This window comes from Bos indicus, chromosome 19 (genome assembly GCF_029378745.1).
Source record: "Bos indicus isolate NIAB-ARS_2022 breed Sahiwal x Tharparkar chromosome 19, NIAB-ARS_B.indTharparkar_mat_pri_1.0, whole genome shotgun sequence".
NCBI lineage: Eukaryota > Metazoa > Chordata > Mammalia > Artiodactyla > Bovidae > Bos > Bos indicus.
The window spans coordinates 57,646,858-57,661,542 of NC_091778.1; the positions used below are offsets into that span (position 1 = coordinate 57,646,858).

At 53.6% G+C, this 14,685-nt stretch overlaps 1 protein-coding gene across 1 annotated transcript; it reads right to left on the reverse strand.

Moving 5' to 3' along the window:
• Positions 1 to 412: 412 nt before the first annotated feature.
• Positions 413 to 11,861, reverse strand: LOC109573354 (E3 ubiquitin-protein ligase TRIM47-like). The gene is made up of 9 exons (XM_070774460.1): positions 11,834 to 11,861; positions 8,613 to 8,725; positions 8,414 to 8,456; positions 7,464 to 8,131; positions 4,857 to 4,952; positions 4,420 to 4,653; positions 4,021 to 4,183; positions 3,736 to 3,798; positions 413 to 2,865 (listed from the first exon to the last, which is right to left on the reverse strand). The coding sequence occupies exons 1-9, from the start codon at positions 11,859 to 11,861 to the stop codon at positions 2,306 to 2,308; spliced, it is 1,968 nt and encodes a 655-aa protein (XP_070630561.1). The 3' UTR covers positions 413 to 2,305.
• Between the last annotated feature and the right edge of the window lie 2,824 nt (positions 11,862 to 14,685).

The following is a 14,685-nucleotide window of genomic DNA, read 5'->3' on the forward strand; positions in this document are numbered from 1 at the left end:
GCTTAGTTGTCCCTTAGAACATGGGGTTTTCCCAACCAGGGATGGAACCCGGGTTCCTTGTGTTGGCAGGCAAATTCTTTACCACTAAGCCAACAGAGAAGCCCTGGAATATTTTCTTTTCTTTTGCGTCTCTATATTACCTAAATTTTCTACAATGAATGTGCTATTGGAGGGGTGGCGTAGCATAATGATTGAAAAAGCAGACTGACTGGGTTTGAATCTGGCTCCACAATTCATGTACCTTCATGATCTTGAACAAGGCACTTCTTACCCTCAGTTTCCTCCTGCACAGGGTGGGGGTTGTTATTAGAATTAAATGAGCTCAGTTTTGCCATCAACATTTCATTTGCTATGAACAGGGCCCCTGGTGTGCAGTAGGCATTACGTGTTTGTTAAATAAAAAGAAAATTACTTTTACCAAATATATATATTTTAAAAATTGCCCAAATAATATAGGAACATAATCTTCTTGTGAGAAATGACACAGGGGGCTTATGAACTTGGGGGAACTGTTTAAGCGGACAAGTAACATGCCTTTGATGCGGGTTTCACATCAGCATGTGCCTAAGGGTATCAGGCTCCAGCATCACACACGTGAAGGCTCCTTCAGAGCCTGGAGGAGCTGATGAGGGAGGCACCTCCATTGGCTCCACCCCCCCCCCCCCCCCCCCGGTGGGGAAGGACTCATATCCATGGAGCTGGCTCTTGCTGTCTCCTTGGGTCATGCTTTTTACCTTCTCAGCATTTAAAAATTTTTTATTTGGCTGTAACAGGGCCTAGTTGCAGCACCTTTGATCTTGGTCACAGAATCTTTAGTTGCTGCACATGGGTTCTAGTTCCCCAACCAGGGGTCGAACCTGGGCCCCCTGCATTGGGAGCTCAGAGTCTTAGCCACTGGACCACCAGAAAGTCCCCCTCAGCCTTTCCTGACCTCAGTCCATGGACTGATTTGGGGGAGTGGGGAGACAAGATTTAAGCACTTTGGCATGCAAGCTTTCCCCACAAAGGGAAAAGGTTTAGGTTTAATTTCTATCCATCCACACCAGTAGCACTGGTGAGGAATGGAAGTTACTGGACTGGTGCTCAGCAGAGCCTCCAGGGAGGAAGGTCAACAGAACCACAGCCCAGGCTCAGAGCAGCCAAAGGGTGCCCCACTCTGTGAGGCCATCCGAGTGCACCTTCCACCTGCCAGTTGGACACCCTACCAGGCCCCAGAGTAAGAAACAAGGGTTACTGACGTCTCTGGCGACAGGCCAGGCGGGGATGGAATTCAGGCACACCCTGTTTCTGGACCACATTGCCCCAGGGAGTTTTCTCCCCCGTGACTGTCTCATTTCCTCTTCTGAGCCAATCATTAACCCTACCAGGGTTCCCCCCGCAAGAGAAGCCACAGGAACAAGTAACTGGTCGAGGCCAGAAATGTCCAGGCTGCTTCCCTGGAGGGGCTGAGTCCCCGGTCACACAGCTGCTGTGGTCGGAGGGCAGGGCCCAGCCTCTCCCTGTGACTTCCACAGGGTCTGGCTTGGCTGGGCAGGTCAGATGGAAGAGACCTGGATGTGAATGAAGCCCCTTGGCGTCCCAGCAGTGCTACCCAGGGGAGCTGTATGCGGTGGGCTTAAGGCTGGGGGGCGGGGACAGCAGCTTCCAGGCACCCACCCACCCGGAGAGCTTCAATTCCACATGCTCCTCAGCTGCGAAACACCAGCCATGTGAGAAAAACTCTTGCTGGGCAGAGGAATGGGGGCCGGAGCCCCGCCTGGACCGAGGCCCTCAGCCTTTTGGGGAGGGAGGTCTGACACAGTCATGATTCCCCGGCTTAACTCCCTAGCCTCCAATTAAGCCAGTAACTCAGAACACCTCTACGCCCGCGGGTCAGGTGCCAGCTCTCCGTCTGGCCACCTGCGGAGGAGTCACCTGGCCCAAGCCCCGCCCACTCCTGGGCAACCTGAGACCCTCCGAAGGGGCTTAGGAGCTCACGGGTGGGGGAGGCCGAGCATCCTGGTCAGGAATCGCCCCCCTCTGGAGGCCACGGGGCTGTCCCCAGTCCCAGGGGGATCGCCAGCCTGGTTCTGAGCCCCTTCTCCCTTGACAATGGGGACGGGAGGATCGGCCTGTTTTCCGGGATCCCCAGGACCTCCCGGGACCCCTGGGTGGTCGTCGCTGGTGAAGTCCAGGCAGCGAGTCAGGAGGCGGATTCGCCGCCCGCCCCTCCACCCCGGGCCAAAGGACCCCGCGGGGCTGGCCCCCATCCCCGGCGCGCCCCTCCCCGCGGGCCCAGCCAGCGCTCGAGTCCAGCTTTATTGGCCTAGGCCTCGGAGGGGCGCTGCTTGAGCGTGACCGAGGCGCCGCTGCTGACCATGACGGCAGGGTAGAGCGGCTCCAGGAAGGAGGCGAGGAAGCGGTAGAGGAGGCTCACGCCGCCCGCCACGCCGTAGAAGGAGAGGCAGCCTGCCGCGCAGTCGAGCAACACGCCGAGCGTGCGGTGGTAGCCGCCGTGCAGCACCGTCTGCGTGTTGTTGTGCCACACGGAGAACTTGAGCGAGTCCCACTCCAGGCACCACGAGTAGGGGTTGCGGCCCAGCAAATAGACGATGTTGCGGCGCGGGCGGCCGCCGAGCGGGGGACTGCGGCGGTAGGTGACGCCCAGGCACACCCACGAGTTGGACACGTCGGCCTCCCAGTAGTGGCGGCCCTCGGCCAGGCCGCGCGAGCACAGCACCTGCGGCCACTGTTTGAAGCCCGGGAAGGGGCCGCCCGCCGCGAAGGGCTCCAGGAGGATGCCCAGGTTCAGCACCGAGTGGGTCTCCTTGAACAGGAAGAGCTCCTCGCTGGCCGTGGTGGCGTCGAAGTTCAGGTTGCAGTAACCTGGGCCGAGGGGGTATGGGAAAGGGTCTAGGGTCCGCAGGCCCGGGGGGCAGAGCGCTGGAGGTCTGGACAGGGGAGGGCCGAAGCTCACAGCTTCGGCACAAAAGTCACCAAGTGCTTCCACCCCCAGCTCCCAAGAGCGGCCCCTCCATTCCCCTCTCTAAGTCTTCAACTCCAGCCTGCAGGGGTGGACACTGTCTGGCTGGGCGCTGTCCAAAGGCCTGCCTTCCTAGAGAGGTGGGCAACCAAGAGTCCCCCATCTGCCCTCCCCAGCCAAAGCCTAACAGGATCCCCTTTTCGGTTTGTGCAGGACACAAGACTGCGTGGGACTAAGGGAGCGTCAGCGGCTCCTGGAGGAGGTCGCTCAGAAGGGGTCATCAGAGGCTTCATCAGCTGTGACCCTGGAGACCTCAGAGACATCACCGATGATTTCTTAGAGAGTCACTTGGTCCCTCGCCCAGCCTGGGAGAGGGGCTGCAGGGACATTAACTGAAAAGGGAGACTGACTGTACAAGGGCCATCCAAGCTGGCTTGGCTAAAGTCCAGCAGAGGTCGGCAGGCACCCAGCTGAGGGCAGAGGCTGAGCCACATCAGGGCCACAAGGGCTGTAGAGCTGGCCTCTGGGTGTTGGTCAAGGCCCTGCCACCCATGGGCATGGGACAGGACAGCCTTCTCCCCTTCCTCTCAGGGCCGTGGAATCACAGGCCTTCTGAGGTCTCTAGTCCAGAGTACAAGGTCAGGGCAGGAGAGATCTGGCATCTTTCTGGAGCCTTGGCCTGAATGGAGGTGGGGCTGGGTCGGCTGGGCAACCAAGGGCCCTGTTCCTTTCCTTCCCACCCCTGGGGCTGGACCCCAGGACTGAGGACTCACACTTGAGAAGTATTTTCCTGTCCACATCCGGGGGCAGCACCTCATAGGAGTTCATCTTAATGCCTGGGGAAGATGGGGGACTTTGCTGAGGACACTTTCACAGCCCAGTGTCCTTCCAGAGAGGGGCATGGGCTTCCAGGAGGTTGAGTCACCTGGAGAAGGTGCACACAGACAGGCCGGGCTCTCTTACAAGTGTGCGGACTCCCAACTGCTGCCCTTGGGGCAGCCCATCCCCAGAAGGCAGGTGGGTCTCCAGTCGCCCCAGGCAAGCAGGTTCTAACTAACCCTTCAGGAGGAGCTGGTTGATGAAGCTGAGACCCATGTCCACCAGTCGGGTCCGGAGCTCTGCCAACGTCTCTGGCAGCTGGAGGAAGCTCTGCTTCTCCTCGCAGTTGGTGCCCATCAGGGGCTCCACGCAGGCAGGGAAGTGCTTCAGCCTGGGCAACTCCTGCAGGCAGGGAGGGGCTGGCAGTACCACTTGTTAGCCAGGCCCCAAGCAGGGGCCCGGGGCTTAGCGGTTCCCCAGAACCAGGAGGCAGGCGGGAAAGCTGCCCATGTTCAAACCCAGACAGCTTGCTCCCCTCCTCCTGGCTTTTCGGATATCTGAGTTAGGGCTGTCAAAGCCCCTGCAGCCCAGTGGATGTTGCCGTGGGCCTGGGTGGTGGGGGTAGGGAGGGGCCTTGCCTGCAGAAACTGCTGGTCGCTGCGGTTGGCAAGCAGGCTTCGGAGCCAGATGCTGTCCCCCTCCAGCTTCAGGAGCCGGTTGTGACTCTGCTGGATGGAGCCGCCCAGCTTCCCCAGGGCGGCAGCCTCCTCTTTCTCCACGAAATCCAGCACCTTCATCTGCATCTGTTTGATCTCCTGGATGATCTCTGAGAAGCAGGCGTTCACCTCGTCCCGAGTCGTCTGGATCAATTTCTGGGGGCAGGTGTGGGGGGACAGAGAGGTGTCTTTGAGCCCCACCTCCTTACCCTGCTTGTCAGGGCCCAGAGCTGGCTGAGGCATCACCTCTCTGTTTGCCTGGCCGCACACCATCCACTCCAAGCCCTTGAGAGGCCCCCTCAGCCTGAAGCAGGGCGCTGGGGAAGCCTGGGCCGGAGGTGGCGATGGGCCAAGCTTACCGAGAGAAAAGCCACCTGGCCCCGGTGCTTTTGGCTGTCAGAGGTGATGATCAACATCTGGTTCTCCACGTTGGCCTGGACCTTCCGAACCTCGACCTGAGGTGAGAGGGTGAGGTGGAAGAGGAGTGGGCCGGTGATTCAGAGAGGTGCCCTAGCAGAAGCCCTCTGTGGGCAGTCCCATGTCAGAGCTCAGAAGAAACGCACCTCTTCAGTTAAAAAAAAAACCAGCCCTATTTAGCTGCATCAGGTCTTAGCTGCAGCACATAGATCTCTCCTTTCGGTACATGGACTCTCCAGCTGTGGCATGTGGGATCTTCGTTCCCCAACCAGGGATTGAACCTGTGTCCCCTGCATTGCAGGGCAAATTCTTAACCACTGGACCACCAGGGAAGTCCCACCTCATGTTCTTAAGAGGTCTGAATGAGGATGGGTAGGGCTGAAGGGTAGATGACCCACCGACACCCCTCTATTTTTTTTGGCTATGAGGCAGGTAGGATCTTAGTTCCCCAACTAGGGATCAAACCTATGCCCCCTGAAATGGAAGTGCAGAGTCCTAACCACTGGACCGGCCAAGGAAGTCCCTCGGGGCCACTCTGCTCCTGTTCTCTCTCATTCCCTGAGAGACTCCCCATTCTTAGGAATCAGTTTCTCTGCTTCTGACAGCTGATGACCATAGGGTTCAGATCACAAGCAGCAGCTATGGAGGGGTTCAGTGATTTGAGACGCCTTGGAGGGGGGCAGTGGGGTGAGCAGGAGTCGATCAGATGCGGAGTCCTTTGCTCCCTGGGTCAGTGCCACCAGGTCCAGGCAGAACTGTGTCCCCAAGTCCTTCCACATAAGCCTCAGCTACCCCAGAGGCTCAGCGGTAAAGAATCTGCACAGGGAGACACTCAGGAGATACGGGTTTGATCCCTGGGTCGGGAAAATCCCTTGGAGGAGGAAATGGCAACCCACTCCAGTATTCTTGTCTGAAAAATTCCAAGGACAGAGGAGTCTGACAGGCTACAAAGAGAGTCAGATAGGACTGAGCGACTGAGCACAAGCACATCCCAGGGGCGGGCGCTGTCATGATTCACAATCTACTGTGGGACAGTGGGATTCCAGGTACCTGTCTGTGAACTGTTGCTGACCCACAGCAAAAGAAGCAGCTTGTGCCAGGCTGTAAATCAACACATTTCTCCCTTTGTTGAGAAGGTCCTGCTGTGAAAAAAGTGTCAGCTGAACTCAACAGTGTGGTGAGTTGGCTTACATTCTGGCCCAAGCTTCTTTCTTGCAGGTGGCTACGTTGGAATAGCACAGTTCTAGAATATGCTTCGGAGAAGGCAATGGCACCCCACTCCAGTACTCTTGCCTGGAAAATCCCATGGATGGAGGGGCCTGGTGGGCCGCAGTCCATGGGGTCGCTAGGAGTCGGATATGACTGAGCGACTTTACTTTCACTTTTCACTTTCATGCATTGGAGAAGGAAATGGCAACCCACTCCAGTGTTCTTGCCTGGAGAATCCCAGGGACGGGGAGCCTGGTGGGCTGCCGTCTATGGGGTCACACAGAGTCGGATACGACTGAAGCGACTTAGCAGCAGAATATGCTTGATAGAATGTTTCAAATATAAGCACTCCATCGAAGAAAGCAATCCAAATGGAGAAAACATAATTTGAAAATAGAAAAAAAGGGATTCACCCAACCTGACATGTTTGTATTTTGATATGATACCTTTCAGCCATTCCTTTCTCTGTGCAAAAAATTTTTTAAGTAGGATTCATCACAAATAACTTTGGGTCCTTTTTTTTAAAAAATAAAGAACTAACCATTTTATTAATTTTTTTTTTTTTGATTGCAGTGCACGGCATGAGGGATCTTCTCCCACCAGGGATAAACCCATATTCCCCTAAGTGGAAGCAGAGTCTTAACCACTGGACCGCCAGGGAAGTCCCTGGATCCTTATTCAATCAATCTGATAGCACTTTGTCATGTCTTGCCAGGACCCTCGTGAGCATCACTTTGGGTGGTTTAGTCGCCAAGTGGTGTCCAGCTCTTTTCGACCCCATGGACTGTAGCCTGCCAGGCTTCTCTGTCCATGGGATTTTCCAGGCAAGAGTACTGGAGTGGGTTGTCATTTCATTCTCCAGGGATCTGCCTGACCCAGGAATCGAATCCAGGTCTCCTGCACTGCAGGCAGATTTTTTTTTTTTTTTTTTTTTTTACTGACTGAGCTACCAGGGAATTCCGAGCATCATTTTAATGGCCGGAGAAGGAAATGGCAACCCACTCCAGTATTCTTGCCTGGAGAACCCCACGGACAGAGGAGCATGGCAGGCTACAGTCTATGGGGTTGCAGAGAGTCAGACATGACTGAGAGACTAAGGACACTTTAATGGCTACAATCCTTTCCTTCCTGGAAAGGTGTGCCTGGAACACAGAGTCCTCTTGCTCCTCAGCCTCCCCTCCCCGCCCCTCCCTCCTTCATCTACCCTCTCCCCTCCCCTCCCCCATCCACCCTCTTCCCTCCCCTCCCCCATCCACCTCCTCCCCTCCCCCATCCACCCTCTCCCTTCCCCCCACCCCCCCCCCCACTTCCGCATCCACCCGCTCCCCACTTCCCCCCACCTCCTTGCGTGCGCGCTCCTCCTCCAGCGGGATGGTGTCGTGGTTCTTGTGCTCCTCCAGCAGGCAGGCCCCGCACACGCAGCAGCCCTCGGTGCGGCAGTACAGCCGCCGGAGCTTGCGGTGCTTGCGGCACAGCCGGCTCTTGAGGTCCCACACAGGCTCCAGCAGCTGGTGCCCATGGAACACCTGGTCCTCTAAGTGGCTGCGCAGGTGCTTCTCGCACAGGGAGGCCATGCACTGCAGGCACGACTTGACGGACTTGAGCTTCTCAGGGGCACAGAAGTCACAGGGCACGTCCCTGGGCCCGGCCAGGCTCCGTGAGGACCCCAAGGTCTGGCCCTTGGCCTGGGTGAAGCAGGTCACCATCTCCTCCAGGATGACGTTCTTGCAGAGGCGAGGCCGAGTGGGGAAGCTCTCCCGGCACTGGGGGCAGTAGAGTGGCTCGCCCATGGTGGCCTGGTAGTCCCAGAAACCCTGGAGGCAGCTCATGCAGAAGTTGTGCCCGCAGGCGGTGGTGACTGGGTTGCGGAACACCTCCAGGCAAACGGGACAGAGGACTTGGTCCTCCAGCTTGCAGAGACTGCTATCATTCATCAGGAACTGGCCTTGGGGAGCTCCTGAGAGCTTGGCAGTGGGCTGCAGGGCTGGGGCTTGGTCCTGGACTGGCCCTGGGAAGACGGGGCAAAGCCAGGTTGAAGCCAGGGCGGGAGTTGAGGGGCCTTTGAGGGGGACCCCTTTTCTTCTGTTGGAAACAGCTGGTCTGCCCACGGGGTACTGGGACTGTACCCACACAGGGGCATAAACTGAGGCTTGTGTTTTTGTCCCTGCCCGAATTCCTGGAACAAATCTTGGACAAGAAGGTAGATAGGCAGGAAGAAGTCACATGGCGACAAGGGAAACGAGCCGCTTCCCTGGCCCTTTGGGAGAAAGGTCAGCACACAAGTACTTACGTGAAACTCTCTGCATGTCAAGGAGAGCCAAAGGCTTGCTGCCCTGTGGATGGAGGGAAGAGAACACTTGGGTGCTTAGGCCCGCGTTGGGGTGGGGGGCGCGAGGCCCCAGGTCACCAGCTGCTGGGAGGACTCCCAGCCCAGTGTGCCCCAACCCCACCCCTTTACATCCCCTGGGGTTGGACGACCACCTTCTCACCTTTCCCTTTGGCTGCTGTTCTGTGGTCCCCCTATCGCGTTGGACCCCCTCCTTGAGACTGCCCACAGTTTTGCTCCTGATGTCACAATTCAAGCATGACCAGCCCCAGCCTTCTGCTTGTGATGTCAGCAGGGCAAAACAGACTCAATAAAGGAAGACGTGAAGATAAGTAAATAGTAAAACATGGTATTCCAGTTAATTAAAAAAAAAATACATATTACAGTTGATTACTAACAATGATGTGTGCCTGGTAACCATATATATTCATCTAGTCTTTAGTTTTAAAAGAAAACCAGCATGAAACATGTTTCTTCCTGAATGTCTTTATAGGACTATAAGGATTTTAAAGCTTTTCATCATCATAGAAATTGACTGCAAATGCCTCCTAGAGTTTGAATAATGCTTTTTTTTGTAGGGGGCAGGGGGGAAGGACAGGGTAGTACATGGAAGGGCTTCTCAGTGGTACTAGTGGTAAAGAACCCGCCTGCCAATGCAGGAGACATAGGAGACTTGAGTTGGATCCCTGGGTTGGGAAGATCCCCTGGAGAAGGGAACGGCTGGCCATTCCAGTACTCTTGCCTGGAGAATCCAATGAACAGAGGAGCCTGGCGGGCTACAGCCCATGGGGTCGCAAAGAGTAGGGCACGGCTGAAGCGACTTGGCACACACGAAAACGTGCACATGGAAATCAACTTTTCTTTTTAATGTTTTCCAGGAAAATTTACTTCAGAAAAAAAGAAAGGTGTCAGCGGACATGCTGCAGTGGTGAGGGGTCCTGCCCCTCCCAGGATATTCTTTGCTCTGGAACCTTCATCCCAGGAGACAGAGTCACTGCTGCACCCAGGGCCCCCTGCAGTGGACGTGGGGGACTCAGTTTACTAAGCAGAGAAGGAAAGTGGCAACTAAGTGGCCGTGAGATCTTGGGCAAGTCGTTTCATCTCTTGGGACCTTGGTTCTCTGGTGAATCCACAGGGTTGTTGTAGAAGAGATCTCAAGGCTCATTCCTGGTTTGAAGTTGAGTGAGCCAAACATTATCCGACTGGTGATGCTCAAGATTGTTCTTTCCACTGTGGTTCTGATCTTCAGAAGGAAAAGATGACTGAAGCTTAGGAGAGAGTCTCATCACTGCGACAGCTTCTTGTCAGCGTTTGTTTCCCCAGCCTTCTCCCCCAGCAGGATACATGCCCTGAAGAGTCTGCAGCACGTCACTCTTTCTGTTTTGGGGCCTCCCCATGCAGCATGCAGGATCTTAGTTCCCCGACCAACATGGAGCCTGTGTCCCCTGCAGTGGAAGCACTGAGTCGTAAATCACTGGACCACCAGGGAAGTCGCAATATGTTACTCTTCTTTAAAAAAAAAAATATTCATATTTATTTGACTGCTCCAGGTCTTAGTTATGGCATGTGGGATCTAGTTCCCTGACCAGGGATTGAAACTGGGCCCTCTGCCTTGGGAGCATCTTAGCCACTGGACCAGTGAAGTCCTCGTCTTTACTTCTGAAGAATATCTTCACTTGGTAATTCTACATTGGCAGCTTTCTTTTTAGTATTTTGGAGATTTAATTCTACGGTCTTTTAAAAAAATATATTTTTATTGTTACTTATTTTTTGGCCATGCTGCACAGAATATGGGACCTTAGTTCCTCCACCAGGGATCAAACCTTTCCCCGATGCATTGGAAGCATGGAGTCCTAACCACTGGGCTGCCAGGGAAGTCCCTTCCACTGTCTTCTGGTTTATATTTTTCTGTTGAGAAGCTGACTGTCAGTCTTATTGCCACTTCTTTGAAGGGTAACCTTTTTCCCCGCTTCTGGTGACTTGTAAGATTTTCTCCAAATTTGTTTTCATTTCATTCTGTTATTTCTATGCTGCTGTTCAGTTGCTAAGTCGTGTTCCGCTCTTTGTGACCCCGTGGACTGCAGCACGCCAGGCTTCCCTGTCCTTCACTATCTCCTGGAGTCTGATGTGTGTTCTTGTGTATCCTCCTTAGGATTTGTAGGGCTTCTCTTATTTGGCTGCCTTGGGTCTTAGCACATGGGATCTTTCGCTGCGGTGCACAGACTCTCTAGTTGTGGCACTCGGGTGTTAGTAGTTGCAACATGCAACTTAGTTCCCCAACCAGGGAAATCTTAGTTTCCTATCAGGGATGGAACCCGAGTTCCCTGCGTTGCAAGGCAGATTCTTAACCACTGGATTACAAAGTGCCTGTAGGGATTCTTGAATATGAGGCTGCCTTTAAGTATCTCCGAGGACCTTGATTACAGCTCAGCATCTCTACCCCTCTGCCTCTACCCAGGTTCTGACGAATAGTCCCTTGGCCATTAGGCAGCTAGCTGCTTGGCTGTTTCCTCTCTGCCTCCAGAATTCCCCTCTCCCACTCAAGCAGTAGGACTCCAGGACTCAGCTTTCGTTGTCAGTGCTTCTGGTTGGATTCCTGGGTCAGGAAGATCCCCTGGAGAAGGGATAGGCTACCCATTCCAGTATTCTTGCCTGGAGAATACCCATGGATAGAGGAGCCTGGCAGGCTACAGTCCACAAGGTTGCAGAGTCAGACACGACTGAACGACTAAGCCCAGCACAGCACGTTTCCAGGCACAGAGTGGCCGTGCAGCGCAAGGCCGCAAAGAAGCGGACGTTTGCCGGAGCCCTGATAGAAGCAAGAGCTGAGCACCACGTCCCTTCTGCACCTGCCAACCGCACCCTCCTCCAATGTCAGGGTCTCATTTAAGAACTCTGCGGTCTTCCAAACCCTCCCCTCTCCAATAAGTGCTTGTCGGCTATCTATCATAATTGCACAAAGGAGGGCATATTTTGAGGGTGTTTTGCCAACTGTGTAGACAGTGCATGTGTGGAGCCTATTAGAATGAAATGTGAGTAAGAGCAATAGCCCAAGCTTAGACATAAAGCCACCAAGATTATCCAAGGGAGCTTGCTCACAATTTTCTTACAAGAAAGCTGAGAAAAACGAACTATTAGTCTTCTGTCCACTTTATGTGTTTTGCTAGAAATAATTAACAGAAAACTAACTGGTTAAAAATACTCAAATTTAGATACGAGGCTTAGATTAAAAAACAAATACTTATTTGGCTGTGTCAGATCTTACTTGTGACACTAGGGCTCTTTTACTGCAGCACACATACCCTCTAGTTGTGGTGGGTGGGCTTAGCTGCTCTGTGACATATGGGATCTTAGTTCCCCGAACAGGGATCAAACCCATGTCACCTGCGGCGGAAGGTGGATTATTAACCATTGGGCCATCAGATTTCTGAGCTGCCAAATGTGACTTCTGACTTGGGGAAAATAAACAAGAGAGGACATAAAAGCACAAAGGCAAGCCCACAAGGGCAAAAATATGACTCATGAGGGCAAAAGCTAGAATTGGTTAAACTGAATTAAATTTCCCCAAAAAATCTCTTGGAAAACCATGATCTTAATGAAAATATTTTTAAGAATTAATGAAATAGAAGAACAATTTAATTGCATTACATAGTATTAAACTGACTTCACAGAGTTAACAGTTCACTCCAGGGGAAAGCTTCATGGATGAGAATCCTTCTGCATGGTATGATTCTTATAAAAAATTTAGCTTTGGCCTGCCACCTGGGCTCATGACTGAGCAGATTCAGTGGAACTGAAGTGATCTGTAAACAGTGCCATATAGAGCCTCCAGCAAGTCCCAACAGGAGACTCACCATGCAGACTCCAGGGTTTCGGAATAGACCCGTGACTCCTTTTACAGCGACTCTCCTTTTGAGGGCTTCCCAGGTGGATCAGTGGCAAAGAGTCTGCCTGTAATGCGGGAGACCCGGATTCCATCCCTGGGTCAGGAAGATCCTCTGGAGAAGGGCAAGGCAACCCACCCAGTATTCTTGCCTGGAGAATTCCATTGACCAAGGAGCCTGGCGGGTACAGAGTCGGGCATGACGGAGCGACTAATTCTTTTTTTTTTTTCTTTCTTCTCCTTTTGAGAAACAGTCCCTGCTCCCTCATCATGGGAATCAAGAGACCATATGGTCTGAGTTGCCCATCAAAACCTACAAAGCTAATTTGAGGGGTAATTAACATAGACCAGAAATAGATGTGACTGTCTCTCAGACCTGGGAACAATGACTGTTTGCAGTGTCTTATGTTAGGGCTTAACAGGCGGATTCTTTACCACTGATCCACTTGGGAAGTCCTCAAAAGGCTTCCCTGGTGGCTCAGAGAGTAAAGTCATCTGTCTGCAATGTGGGAGACCTGGGTTCGATCCCTAGGTCAGGAAGATCCCCTGGAGAAGGAAATGGCAACACACTCCAGTATTGCCTGGAGAATCCCATGGATAGAGGAGCCTGGTGGGCTGCAGTCCATGGGGTCTCAAAGAGTCCGACACGACTGAGCGACTTCACTTTCACTTTCATGTTAGGGGAGAGGGTAAGATTGTCTTTGTGTAAAGAATAGCTGCATCTTGTCACATGGAGGCATAAAGTTATTCTTACCATTTTGTATGAAGTTCAAATATGCATAGAAGTGAGTTTATAGATACTGAGCAGCCCCGGCTGTGGTTCCTCTCAGTCCCAACCCACCCAGACTGCCGGGTGCTGCTGGGGCTGAGAAGCTGCTGTAAGGGACGTGCGAGGGAGCTGGAGGGAGAGAGATGAGTCCCTTCCTGTTATCAGAGCAACCACAGCAATGCAGCTTCACTCTGGCAGCAACAGCTGGTCCCAGCAGTGCGGTGAGCCCCCGTCGGCAGCCTCCCTCGCAGGGCCCCTCCTTGACGGTACGCATTGTACGGATTTCTTTGCCATTCGCCAACCGGGGATGGAACCTGGTCCCACTGCAGTGCAAGTGCAGAGTCTTAAGCACTGCACCACCAGGCAAGTCCCGCCTCAACCTTCTGTTTTTCATTCTTTTTAAAAGTTTATTTTTGGCTGTGCTGGTTCTTCACGCTGTGCAGGCTTTCTCTAGTTGGCGGTGAATGGGGCTACTCTCTAGTGGTCGTGTGCGAGCTTCTCACTGGCCTCTGCTATTGCGGAGCACGGGTTCAATAGTTGTGACGTGTCGGCTCAATTGCTGCTCCCCATGTGGAAATCTTCCTGGATCAGGGATCGAACCTGTGTCTCCTGCCTTGGCAGGTGGATTGTTTACTAATGAGCCATCACGGAAACCCTGCATCTTGACCTTTTAATAATGCCAACCTCTTTTCTTTGCTCCCCAGAATTGGGAACAAATGGGCTTCCCAGGTAGCTCAGTGGTAAAGAATCCACCTGCGATGCAGGAGACCTGGGTTTGATCTCTGGGTCAGGAAGATCCCCTGGAAGAGCAAATGGCAACCCATTCTAGTCATTCTTGCCTGGGAAACCCCATGGACAGAGGAGCCTGGTGGGCTACAGTCCACGGGGTCATAGAGTCGGCCACAACGAACAGGCACACTCACTTGGGAGCAGTAACTCTGTCCTGCGATCCCCATGGCTGTGACACCCGAGTCCCCCAGGCCTTTTCCTTTCCCTCCCATTTACCACTGCTGTGGCCTCTTGTTGGAGCTGTTACAGCCACAGCCCTTCTCAGTACTCTTCTCTGTACATACCTCCTCCCCAGCTGTCAGCGCCCTGTAGGAGGGACGACCTAACTCCTTCAGAAGATCCCACATCCTGCCCGATGACTTAGGGATCAACACTTAAACTTGTGTGACTGGATTCTCACCTCACGTTCTTCCTCATCCTCCTGGCAGAGAAAATGAGCACCCCATCACCTGTTCTCTTCCAGGAAGACTTTTTTCCCTTAAAGCCCATCTCCTACTTCTCCCCATCTCCTTCCTGCTCTCCTGCAGGAAGCCCATCTGTCCCACCTTCTGTCCCTTGGCACTCTCTGGTCCTTTCAGATGCAGTGGAATGAAAGCCAGGAGAAAGAAGGTCCAGCCCCTTCCCTCCTCCCCGGCCCCCCAGGCAGTCTTAGCAGCAGGAAAAAGGAGGACTCTGTAAGAAACTCTGCTAGAAAAGGGTGCAGTGACATTCATCTCCTGAGGACAGTGTGAGAATCATCAATGTTGAGTGACAGGACTCCAGGAGCTCTGAGTATTGAGAACTACACACCAGAGG

Excerpts from the sequence above, each read along its gene's own strand:
- LOC109573354 (XM_070774460.1), bottom strand. The coding sequence starts at position 11,861 with ATGGTTAATAATCCACCTTCCGCCGCAG. Across the intron at positions 8,726-11,833 it reads TAATCCACCTTCCGCCGCAG|AAGGCTGGGGCTGGTCATGC; the intron begins GTGACATGGGTT and ends CATCACAAGCAG. Across the intron at positions 4,953-7,463 it reads AGGAGCGCGCACGCAAGGAG|GTCGAGGTTCGGAAGGTCCA; the intron begins GTGGGGGGAAGT and ends CTCTCACCTCAG.